The following is a 13,115-nucleotide window of genomic DNA, read 5'->3' as shown; positions in this document are numbered from 1 at the left end:
ACACACACACACACTTACACGCACACTCACACTCACACACACTCACACACACACACACACACACACACACACACACACACACACACACACACACACACACGCACACACACACAGAGGGGAGGGGGATTGTTCATCAGAGTGACAGCTCTGTGAAAGAAGGTGTTCTGGAGCTTGCTGGTACGAGACCTGAGGATCCTGTACTTCTTGCGTCTCTTTAACATGGTAGGGGATCAAACAGATCGTGGCTGGGGTGCGAGGTATCCTTGCTGAGGCTTACCACCCTCCGCCGACACCGGTCTTAATTATTCGATAATATGAAACTGCATACACAAATCACGTGAAGAAGACATACAGTAGAAGTAATCTGATTGATAATGTTAATTTACTATATGATGTGAACTTGAGTTTGTTTTCCCACAGGCCAGGTCAAAGAATTCTGGCATTAGGATTACAAGTGATTGATTTGACCAAATGTATCTCCATGCAGCTACGTACAGTTGTACTATAAATTAATGATGTCCAGACGAAATCGTACTGTCGACATTACAGGCAATGTCAGTTGTGTAACTACTCTTTATCATTAAAGTTTGTGATTTAATCTATGAATCAATTTGAACGAACGAGTTGGCTTTTGTACCTGCGCGGAAGGATAACCTCATTGGCTGGAGGAGGAGAGAGAGGAGGAGGAACTTTGAGAGTTACGCGAGTGTCCCCATTCAGAACTCAGAAGTGTGTGCGTTAACATCTCATGTATTGAGTTCTGCCGGAGACGATTCGTCTGTCGGATTTATTTATTCAAAGAGGATATTTATTACATTTTTAAGCCACGTCTGGAGTTTACGAAACTGTGGATCTATGCAAACCCTGCGTGGAGTTGTACGATATTTTTTAAGCTGAAGAGGAGGAATGTATCGTTTCTTTGTGAAACTATCATTTCTGATTCCAGTCATCGTCATAACACAAGGTAACGTGTCTTAACTGTTATCAGTGGTTTGCTATTTGCCTGTGAGATAGGTTGAACCCTTTGCTGCGAATGTTATGTAGCACATTAATCGGTTGAACATATTTACTATCCTTGAGTTTAGGCTATTGATGTATGTCATGTAACGTTGATTTGGCTGGTTATGTGATAGGATCACTTTCCGTTCTTTCCAGAAGGTTATTATATTTAGGAGAACACTTGTTGCGCTGCCTCTCTGTCGACGGACTAAATAGTCTACTACAATGTAAAAGTCGTACTCTACACTAATTGCTCAATATATTGCGGGTCTCTGATCAGTGCAACTGACCAGCAGCCAACTGCTGGAACACTGGCTGAGCCGCGCCACTCGTCGATGTGCGCTTTGAGTTGTGGGAAAAAAAGTTGTGTTATATGTTCGTTTTTATTTCTCCCGCACGTTTAAGATGTAAACTGCTGGCTACGAATATAACTGTATTCATGTATCTTTGATGGGAGTCTATAGGCTGGGATATACTTCATACTATTTAGCCTAGTCATTACAAAGTAGGCTATAACTGTGAATAAGAAAACATTCGTGTACACAACGTCAACATACTTAGTTTCATAAAATATATTGTTGTTTGGGCAAACTTAATGTCCTCCTCTGTGATGGCGCGAGCGGCGATTAGCGGTAAGAAACGGATAATGGGAAAAATAAGTTTGTGCGTGTGTTGGGGGGAGGGGGTGGGGGCTTTTGTCTGTGTGTCCCGTGTGGGGGTAGGGGTGCTGTTATTCCCGTCTGCTGGTAAACAATGCCACTGGAGAGTGTTTTATGGCTCGTGCTGGACTCTGATTTCTTTTGTCCGCGTGTCTGAGCTCAGCAGCTGTTGCGCTTTCCCCGCAAGCGTGCTCCCCAAAGCCACGCAACACGCGCGCTCTCCGCACTGGCCAACAAGTTGTGTCTCTATCCTCAAACACACCACACACACATGCGGCAAACGAACGCGTTACGAATTAAAACGTTCAACACACCAGTCTGGATTGCAACGTCTTTGAATAATGTAATAGGACATGACCCCCCCCTAAAGATCCGATAAATGCCTGTTCTGATATAAAATATTTATTTGCGCATAGTTTATAGTCTCTCTCTCTCTCTCTCTCTCTCTCTCTCTCTCTCTCTCTCTCTCTCTCTCTCTCTATATATATATATATATATATATATATATATATATACTTTATATAGTAATAGCAATATAACTGTCCCCCTCCCCTCCCCTCCCCTCCCCTCCCCTCCCCTCTCTCTACAGGTCTAAGATGCTCTCTGCCCACTGAGTCGTGTAAGAATGGAGGGAGGTGTGAGCCCTCCCCCGACGGAAACGGAGAATGCAGGTGAGCACATCCCACGTGCCTGGGAATGTCCTGAGTGGAGAACTGGAATTTAAATATTCTCTCATTTGAATTTTGAAGTAAAGGTATTTCAGGCACTTCAGGTTCAAACAGGGCTTGTGGGAACTCTTATGTGTTATTTGGTCAGATCCAGAGTGGTGCTCTGGTATTTCCTGATAGTTGTGTCTGGTGGTACTTTTGAGTGCTCTAGGATAGAAAGGCAAGGGGCCTCTCATACCAGCCTTTGAGAGGCAGTTCTGCTGGGCAACCAGAGGCAATAGAAGTCTCTCTGGTCTGTTAAGAGAGACAGCAGAGTCTCTCTGGTCTGTTAAGAGAGACAGCATAGTCTCTGGTCTGTTAAGAGAGACAGCAGAGTCTCTGGTCTGTTAAGAGAGGCAGCATAGTCTCTGGTCTGTTAAGAGAGGCAGCAGTCCCTCTGGCCTGGTGCAAGTCCTTCCCGTGCCTCTTGTGTTGCCGCAGAGCCCCGTGCGCCTGCACACATTCCCCCCAAAGAACAAACTGAAGAAGAGAGCCAGGGGCACTGGAGAGGTGAGAGAGTGGTGGCTGGACAAAAGGCTGCCCCAACCCCCACCCACCCCCTCCTCCCTCGGTGGGTCGTTAATGAATGCTGGACCCTTCTCCCCGGAGGAGAGGGGGACGCGTCCAGTCCTAAATCTTGTTTTTCTGCTCTTTCATGAGGCGACAGCTGGGATTCGCCCGCCGCCCGGCCGCCATTGTCCTCTAGTCAGAGTAATGCTGTGTGACTAATCAGAGTAGGGCTTCCCATAACGCTACAACCCCCCCACCCCAAACGCCACAACACACCCCAAACCCCTGCCATAGCCCCCACTCCCCCATCCCCGTCTCGCGGGCTTGTCTCCTGAATTCTGAACAGGCACTCTCCCCTTGTGATCTCCATTAGAAGACCAGATGGCTGTGAAATGTAATTGGATTGGATATCATCGGGAGAGTGAGATTAATTGGAGTAAACTGCAGAAATTTGAAAGCAAACAAGTGGGAGAGGGAGCAGATGAGTGTGTAGAGGCTGATGCTGGTGGGGGAGGACAACAGTGTTGGTGGTGGTGGGGGGGAGGCTCTTGAGGGAAGGTTACAGGTGCATGGGAGCCAACCACACACCTGACCAGGCTCCTAAAGGGTGGGAGGGGAGGGGGGCTGTGGACCTCCGGAGAGGCATATCCCTGAGGCGGAGTGGAGCTCAGAGGTGGGCCTGCCCAGGGGGCATGTGGTCATGGTAGGACTGTGGGGGCAGAGGGACCCAGGGCCACAACTCAATTACATATGCCCTCTACCCCCACCCCCTACTCCTTCTCCACCCCCCCCCCCCCCTTACTCCATCTCCACCCCCCCCTTTCCATTGCTGCCATTAAATACACACAGGACAAGAGCTTCAGTGGGTCTTCCCTTCATAAATCATTCCTCTGCCCTCAGTCATCCTGTGGTTAGGGAGCCTCAGGGGTCGGAGTGTAGCGCCATGATAAGCATCAAACCCATTACTTATTCTGGTCTATACAAAGACATATATGTCTCACACACACACACAAAGAAAAAAGTGTGTGGTACTATGTACTGTACCAAAAAAAAACAAGGGACAATGTTCCTCTACACCTCGATTCTTTGACAAAGAGAAGTGTGTTGTACTCAGTACTCTCATGGGAAACTCGTGTTGTACACTCAGTACTCAGCACACATGGAAACGGTGCCCTAGTTTCAGTCTGTGGTTTGATGTAGGTGTTGCTAAAACAACTGTTAGAGCCACGGCACGGGTCAAAGATGACTCAGAACTAATCACACAGAGCAGGTTGAGAGGGTTAGAGTTAGACAGAGCAGGGTGAGAGGGTTAGACAGAGCAGGGTGAGAGGGTTAGACAGAGCAGGGTGAGAGGGTTAGACAGAGAGGGTGAGAGGGTTAGGGTTAGACAGAGAGGGTGAGAGGGTTAGGGTTAGACAGAGCAGGGTGAGAGGGTTAGGGTTAGACAGAGAGGGTTAGGGTTAGACAGAGAGGGTGAGAGGGTTAGACAGAGAGGGTTAGGGTTAGACAGAGACGGTTAGGGTTAGACAGAGAGGGTGAGAGGGTTAGACAGAGCAGGGTGAGAGGGTTAGACAGAGCAGGGTGAGAGGGTTAGACAGAGCAGGGTGAGAGGGTTAGACAGAGAGGGTGAGAGGGTTAGACAGCAGGGTGAGAGGGTTAGGGTTAGAGAGGTGACATGCTGCTCCTTCCTGCAGGATGAGTCCCTCATCTCCCACGCCTCCCCAGAAAACAGGAAGTGCTTTTGAAAAAAAAGAAGAAGAAGTCCTTCATGTTGTGTGTCCTCCCAATCCAGAAATAGCTCCTATTTTATTTAAAGCCGTTAGACACGGATGGCCTGCAAAACAGGAGCTGGCGTGCTTCCTGTTTGTCCGTGTGTATTTGTTTGTGAGAAGACGTTCATTGAATTAATTGAAATGGAGTTGTTCACTCAGAAATGTCATTTGTCTGGCATGATTAGCCTGGCTCCGGCTAGAAAGAAAATCAGGGGCGCTTAGGTGGCGTAGCGGGTTCAGCGTCGACCACGTAACCGCAGGGTCATATCCTGCATGTCATCCCTCCTCTCTCTCTCTCATCCATCCTTCCTGTCTAAATCTCTACTGTATCTGTAAAAAAAAGAAGAAGAAAAATATGAGTGTGACTGCCCCACTCAGAAAACAATAACTTAAAAAAAGAAAGAAAATGAGCTGGCCGAGTTTAATGTTCACCTTTTGGCTTCGCGTCCTTTGCCTGCCTGGTTTCCTTCACAGTGCCTCCACTCCACCACAGCTGGGGAGAGAAATAAGAGAGTCAGTTTGAGAGCCACCTCAAAGTGGAAATACTCGTCACCAGGGATTATATGAAGTGAGTTTATCTCAAGGTGTGTGTGTGTGTGTGTGGTAAGTGCTCTTACTTCCTGTTGTTCCACTGTGCTCAAAATGTTATTGTGGCTGGTAGAGGCTGTGTGAGGTTGGTAGAGGCTGTGTGAGGTTGGTGTAGGGGGTGAGGGGTAGGGTCAGGGTGAGGGGTAGGGTCAGGGTGTAGGGGGGTGAGGGTAGGGTCAGGGTGTAGGGGGGTGAGGGTAGGGTCAGGGTGTAGGGGGGTGAGGGTAGGGTCAGGGTGTAGGGGGTGAGGGGTAGGGTCAGGGTGTAGGAGGTGGGGGTGTAGGGGGGTGAGGGGTAGGGTCAGGGTGTAGGGGGGTGAGGGGTAGGGTCAGGGTGTAGGGGGGCGAAGGTAGGGTCAGGGTGTAGGGTTTTAAGACGCCGTTGGCCTGTGCACGAATGTAGCCCCTCGTTTTCTGAAATAGCGACACTGTTTTGGTCTGAGGTCACTCTCTATGAATAGACCGAAAACAAGACACACTCGCTGTCTCTCACCAGCACTATGCAACAACAACACGTTAGACCAGAATAGACTTGAGATAGACTGACTGTCTGAACGACGCTTCAAAAGTGGGACAGACAGACAGTCATCGCCAGACAGAGACCGCCAGCCTGTGATGAAACACGCTTCCCTGCAGAAGGCACGGCTGAGCTCTTACTCTTAACAGTCGCATGTGCCACGGCCATCATCACACATGCTCTTCCCTCACTGGAGGAGGAATGCTGCTCTTGATTTGCCCTCCTGGAGGGATTACTGTTAAAGCCGGTCTGGCCAGCGCTCTGGGCCGTGTCAGGAGCCGCGGGGAGCAGGGTGAGGCGGCGTGTGATAGTGTAGGGATGGGAATTTTATTGGGTTTTAAGCTCCACAAGAGGACACTCCCCATGACCGCTCCATTCCCCAGATGCCTGGAGAACCTCTGATACCGAGGCAGAGCGAGGGGCGGTGGGCGAAGGGGGGGTGGGGGGGGGCACTCTAATCTCCACTGGCCTCCAACGAGGCCACACAGGGTTCCCGGCCCGTGGGGAACAGGGTGAGAAGGACAGGACAGGGCTGGGAGTCCATATTGTGTCTGGAACTCCTCAGAGGCTGGGGGATCAAAGGGCCTCAGCTTGGGCCTGGGGAGATACGGTCCTGGTGCTGAACGTTCTTCACATGCACACATACACCTGCTGGTCTGACAGCTCACTGGCACAGAGGGTGTTACAGGCTGGGTCCAGGGGCAATGGGCAGGGGGGTAAGGGGCAGAGGGCCTCATGCTTCTTAAGGCATGGTATGAGAGCTTGGTCTGAACCAGTGGATTTAGAGGGTAGGGTCGGAAAGGGTCAGTAAATAACCCTGGTTGGACCTGCCGAGCCCTGCCCCCCCCCACCCCTACCATCAGATGCCCTGGTGTCCTCACTGATGCCCCCCTGCACCCTCATGTGTTGCCGGCGGTAACCAGAGCCAGGGGTGGGGTCCTGGGCAGGTGTTTGATCCTGTTTGGGTCCGGAGGTGGAATGTTGTCGTAGCAATGTCAGGGTACGTTCCAAGACCTCTCCGCTTCTACTGAAATAAACCTGCTGCCGGAAGCGTGAGGGTCCACAGAGACACACACACACACACACACACACAGACACACACACACATACACACACGCCTTCTGGTATTACAGCCAAACTATTCCAGGGATGACCCTGTATTTGGGGCCTGGTATTCTGTGTCTGAAAGCAATCTGTGGTTATCCATCAAGGTCATGTTGACTCTTTTTTTTACCTCCAAACTGGGAGGTTCTGGATCAATAGACTCACCCACTCCCAATGCAGAAGGTTTGATCTTGAACAGGCCAACTTTATTAGAAGACCAGACAAAACAAAAAAGGACAAATCGATTTGTCTTCATTAAAAAGTACAAAAACAAATGTTTTTTTATTACATGACAACTTCATTACTAAACACTTTCTCGCTCATTTCTCTTTTGTTTTCTTAAGCCTTCTTTCTCATGGCTGTGTGGCCTGTTAACATCAGGTTAACTTCCATGTATCTGTCAAGGCTGTGAGACCTGTTAACACCAGGTTCACCACCATGTATCTGTCAAGGCTGTGAGACCTGCTAACACCAAGTCTGTCTGGTTTTGGTCGTGCCACTTCCTGTGTACTACTTTTTTTCAATTTATTTTTAAAATATTTTATTTTCCATTTTCTTTTTACACAAAACATTATACACACCACATCCTAACCTAAATACACCACAACATTTATACGCACCCATTACTTGACAAACATCACAATACATCACAGCTTGACAAACATCACCACACATCACAGCTTGACATACATCACAACACATCACAACTTGACATACATCACAACACATCACAACTTGACATACATCACCACACATCACACCTTGATATACATCACAACACATCACAACTTGACAAACATCACAACACATCACAACTTGACATACATCACCACACATCACACCTTGATATACATCACAACACATCACAACTTGACAAACATCACAACACATCACACCTTAACAAACATCACAACACATCCTAACATCCCAAAGCCCCACTTTTTTTTTTAAACCGTCTAAAGTTTATCCCAGTTTGCCCCCTATACTTATCTAACTAATATTTCTAATGCATAATCTAATTAATCTCTTATTGATACATGGATTGTGGTAAAACCGATTTAAGAGACATATAGCTTATCATTTGCATGAACAATGGAGCAATTCTATCCCAGAAGGCTGAGTAGAACTCTATAGGGAATCCATCCATCCCTGGGGCCTTTTTACATGAAAATGTTTTTATAATTCCTAATATTTCCTCTTCTGTTATTTTCTTCTTTAATAATTCTTTTTTATCTGTTGAGATTTGTTTTAATTGTATGGAATCCAGAAAGGGGGATGTATTTGGTTATTTTATTTCTGATTTATATAGATTTTCATAGAAGGTTCTGAATATATTACTAATTGAACTATTATTCCTAATTAGAGCGTTTGTATCCTTATCTTTTAAAATTATAGTAGATTTATTTTGTATTCACTTTGTAAGGTTTGCAAGATGTTTACCTGGTTTGTTTGAAGTTGAATAATACAGCTTGTTAGAGTTTGACCTATAGTTATTAACTATCTTCAACAACAATACCTCATATTCCTGTTTGATTTTGGCTAAGTCGTCTTCTAGACTTTGATTCAAGTTTTTTTTTTTGTGATTGTTCCAAACTGGCAATAGCTTGTTCTTTTTCTTTGATTTTAAGGTCCAATTCATTTTTCTTTCTTGCTGAATATGAAATTATCATTCCTCTAATATATGCCTTGAAAGTTTCCCAAATTATATCAGGTGGTGGTTTGTTTACATCCTCTACTTCCACATTTGTACTTATAAAACAATTTATTTTATCATTGACATATATAATAAATTCAGGGTCTTGGAGGTGAGCTGTATTCATTCTCCAAATTCTATCAGCTAGTTTATTTTCTGTCGGAATCATTAAGCAGGACACTGGGGAGTGGTCAGAAATTACAATATTATGGATTTCCGCCTTTAATAAATTATTAAGTGCTTTTTTTGAAAAAAAAATATAATCAATCCTTGAATAGCTCTTCTTACTTTGGGAAAAGTAAGAATAATCTTTTGTTGTAGGAAATAATAATCTCCATGTGTCTTGTAAAGAATTATTGGAGATAAAATGTTTCAGCTTTCTTGGGGGTAACTTAAAGTTTCCTTTTTTAACACTATGTCTGTCAATTTTTTCAAATGTGTGGTTTAAATCTCCCCCCAAAATAATAATACCTGTCTCCATACTAGGGATGCACGATATTATCGGCACCGATATTTATCGGCCCGATAATGGGAAATTAATGTTTATCGGTATTTATCGGTTTTATACAATTTTAGCCGATATTTAGCCGATAATATGAAACCGGAAATATTTCTGCTTCCGGTTTCCGCGCTCATGCTGCTGCGCCTGCGTACAGGCACGCAGTGTATAGACGAGACGAGAGCGAAACATGCCTTCCCCGGTGTGGACATTCTTCACAGTTTCTGAGGCAGATAGTGCAGGTTCAGCGTTTGCAATTTGCATTACATGTTCGACAAAAGTTCGGAGAGGAGGGCAAAGGTCTACGAGTTACAACACAACGAATCTCATAAGTCACCTTAAGATTCACCATTGCAAGCACGCTGTATGGAAGGAATATCAAGCACTAGTAGTAGTAGCAGAACAAGGTAGCCTAGCCGCGAAAAAAAGCTGCTGTGCCTATTGAACACGCATTTGAAAACTGCAGGAAGTTCACTCGAGACAGCTCAAAGGCTCAAGCAATCAATGAAAAAATAATGGAGTTGATGGCCCTCGACGACCAGCCTTTCTCTGTAGTAGAAGATAAAGGATTTCGCCAGCTAATTTCACATTTAGAGCCCCGGTATACACTCCCAAGTCGCCGCTATTTTGCAGACGTGTGCCTGCCTGCTATGTATGATACAGTCGGCACACACATCCATAGTCTGATCGATACTAGCGTAAGCCAGATAAGTTTTACCACGGACATATGGACTTCTGACGTTAGTCCAGTCAGTATGCTTAGTTTGACGGCCCAGTGGCTGGATGAGGACTTCATTACTCTTAGGTGAGCCTTTTTTGTTTTCATAAAAGGAGGCCAGATCTTGGTTAAAAAAAGCATTGTGCACTGTCTATAACAGATTCTGTTTGTTAGAGGAAATAATAAATGAACATTTGAAGAGTCAGAAGTGTTCTCTTTGTTGTGTTAACAATAGTGATGTAAGTTAGATTTGTGAAATTATATCTGAATGGTCTTTATTGTCATTAATATAGTACAGGTACCAAACAACGAAATTTGGGAGGGGGGGGCTCCCCTGGTGCTAGGAAAGAAAAATAAAATAAATAATTAGGTTATCATATCGGTTATCGGCCACGAGAAGCGGGTAAACATCGGTATCGGTATCGGTTGGAAAAAATGCATATCGTGCATCCCTACTCCATACTATCTATCCTACTTTGAATTGTATCTAGAAAATCGATTTTAGCTCCTGGGGGAATATATAAAGAAATAAGTGTAAAATGTTCGCCATATAGAGTGCAATTCAAAATTAAATAGCGACCTTCCTGGTCTATATGCTGGGATAGGAGAGAGAAAGGTATCTTTTTATTTATAAGGATACCCACTCCTCTACTATTGCTACAATTGGTAGCTGCATAAGCTTCTCCCACCCAGTCCTTCTTCAGTCCATCAATTTCCCCTTCCCTAAAGTGCAGCTCTTGAAGGAAAACTACATCTGCCAACAGACCTTTTAGATGAGACAGGACTTTGAGTTTTTTAGTACTGTCCCGTAAGCCGTGGACATTCCAAGTAATACATTGACGTTTATTAGTCTTTAGGTCCACTGTTTCCAGGTTTTTTCCTTTACCTTCCCACATTAACTAAAAAAGAGAGTAAAGGGCTAACAAAAAAGGGTCTTTATAAACATATAATTTCCAAACTATCATAATGATCAGCTAAAGACGATTTATTCAGGCATACATGGTACAAACTGTATCCAAACATAAATTCATTCCAGAATTGGGCTAAGCAAACATTTAACATCTCACATATATTACTAACCACAAACATACATTAAACATAAAGTGAAGTACCATTGGTACTTTAAGGCGCCATGCCATTTTAGGGTCTTTTTTTAGCTCCCACACCCTTCCTCTAATACCTGTCTGTGGAATATTTTGCCTATGGTAAGATGCATTTTCAAATCCATGTATTAAACAAAATAATAACAGTAAATTAATTATAATAATGGTATTCCAATAAAGCCATATTGGTAATAATAAATTAATAATAAATTAATATTTTTACACAAATACAAACAGGTCATAATTAGTTTGTTTATGTAGCATCTTCTTAATAACCTGTACTACCTGTGTTTTTTTGGTGTGTTTTTTTCCCGCCCTCGTACACCCTTGCACTCTCTCAGACACAGGAAGCGTCTTGAAAGAACAAAGTTGTAGACTCATCTGGGGGCGGCTGTGGCGCAGGAGGTAGTGCCGGCAGGAGGTAGAGCTGGTGTCTAATGATCGCGAGATCAGCCGTTCGAACCCCCGGCTGGCCACATGTTGAGGTGTCCTTGGGCAAGACACTGAACCCCAAATTGCTCCCAGTGAGCAGGGCCGGCGCCTTGCACGGTAGCTTGCCGCCATTGGTGTGTGAGAATGGGTGAACGAGAGGCCATTGTAAAGCGCTTTGGAATAAGGCATAGCTATATAAGTCAGTCCATTTATCATTGATGTGTTTTACTCTGTCTGTGAGCATATGACAGAATCTACTATACATACAGTAAGACAGACACAGGCCACGGGGACGGGTCACTGACTCAGGTCCTGGGTGGATTATGTGGAGATGGCTCTTCTGTTGTTCACAGTCCCACAGACAGATGTGACCCTCAGGGGTCAGCGGGGGCCATGATTAGAGAGATGAAGGGGAACTTCTAGTCCACAAAAAGACTGACGGAGAAAGAACAAGGAAAAATGCATATAGAGTGAGAAAGAGGTAGCTGGTGGGGGGAGGAAGGCTAAATGAGTGGGTGGGTTTGCACAGTGACAACAAACACTATGAAAATAGAGTACTACACACACACACACACACACACACACACACACACACACACACACACACACTATCCCCCCCTACATTTTCCAGAGCAGTGGCATTTCCCCTGCCCAGTGAGAGTGGGGGTCTTTGTGTAGGAGGCTAAAGTCACCCCCAAGAGTGGCAGATGGCAGATCAGCCCCAGCGGGGGGGGGAGAGGGGGGGGCGTCCTAGAGTCACAAATGTTTGGGGTCAGGGGTCAGGGAAGCATCTGCTCTGGCCTGAGGGGACATAGCATCGCTGGGTGAGACCTGTTGCCCGGGTGTGTTGCCGAGGTCTGGTGGTTTACAGCGTGGGGGGGATCTTTATCTAGCTATCTGACTTCTGGACAAAGAAGATCCATTACAGTGAGGGGGATCACACACACACACACACACACACACACACCCCTACTACACACACAACCTTGCTTTCTCTTTTCCTCTGTCTTACACACACACACACACACACACACATACTTTAGATCACACTTTAATTTCTCTTTCACAAACATGATATTTCTGTCTCACCCTCAAGCACAGTTTTTGGCAGAAGTCTGATAATACACGAGAGCCCCTGACTGCAGGAAGTGTTTACCTTTCATGTCACAGTGAAAAGTGAAGTCTGTATGGCAGGCAGGCAGGCAGGCAGGGAAACTTCAAAGCCGTTCATATTTTCTGGCAAGCTTTTGCCAATTGCTGCTGCCCGGTTGTCCTATAGGGGCGAGTGGTTGGCTAAACCTCTGCTCATCATACCTCACAGTCAACCACAGTCTCTCCACACTGATGTGTGAGGTCTGAGACCGACGCTGTAAAAATCATACAGCATAGAGCTGTAAAAAGTACACAGATGTGAGAAAAAGACAAATAACTTGAGAGAGATGGGGGGGGGGGGGGGCGTGAGTCAAACGTCAGAAGTTGAGGGGATTGAGTGGTTACAACGTGGACATGCAGGTAAGGCTAGAGTGGGCTGAAGAGTGTGGAGAAGGAGAGACAAAAGTTGCAACAGCTGACTTCACATGGGTCCTCCACAGTCCTCCCAGTCCCCCGAGGCTAGGTCTGTCACCCCCCCCCCCCCCCCCTCGCGGGACAGAGGGGGGAGAGAGGGGGAGGAGCTGTGTCTAACAGCTGCCTTCATTAACATGCGCACCTGCTCCCTGTGGAGATTCTCGGAGGCCAACAGATGCCCTCTCTGACACGCACACACACTTCTACTCTCACACACTCCGACACACACACACACACACACACACACAC

General features: G+C 45.9%; 1 protein-coding gene across 1 annotated transcript in view; it reads left to right on the top strand.

Moving 5' to 3' along the window:
- Positions 1–906: 906 nt before the first annotated feature.
- The window catches only part of notch1a (notch receptor 1a), a gene marked incomplete at both ends in the record, with an annotated part of 36,398 nt that continues 24,189 nt past the window's right edge, over positions 907–13,115 (top strand). The window contains 2 exons of the mRNA XM_080528748.1: positions 907–964; positions 2,248–2,329. Coding sequence (XP_080384874.1) covers positions 907–964; positions 2,248–2,329 — 140 coding nt within the window. The remainder of the gene's footprint in view (positions 965–2,247; positions 2,330–13,115) is intronic.

The sequence above is a fragment of the Nansenia antarctica genome (genome assembly GCF_963989245.1).
Source record: "Nansenia antarctica genome assembly, chromosome: 4".
NCBI classification, from domain to species: domain Eukaryota; kingdom Metazoa; phylum Chordata; class Actinopteri; order Argentiniformes; family Microstomatidae; genus Nansenia; species Nansenia antarctica.
The sequence above is the reverse complement of the archived record's forward strand: the minus strand, read 5'-3'. Positions and strand labels throughout refer to the sequence as shown.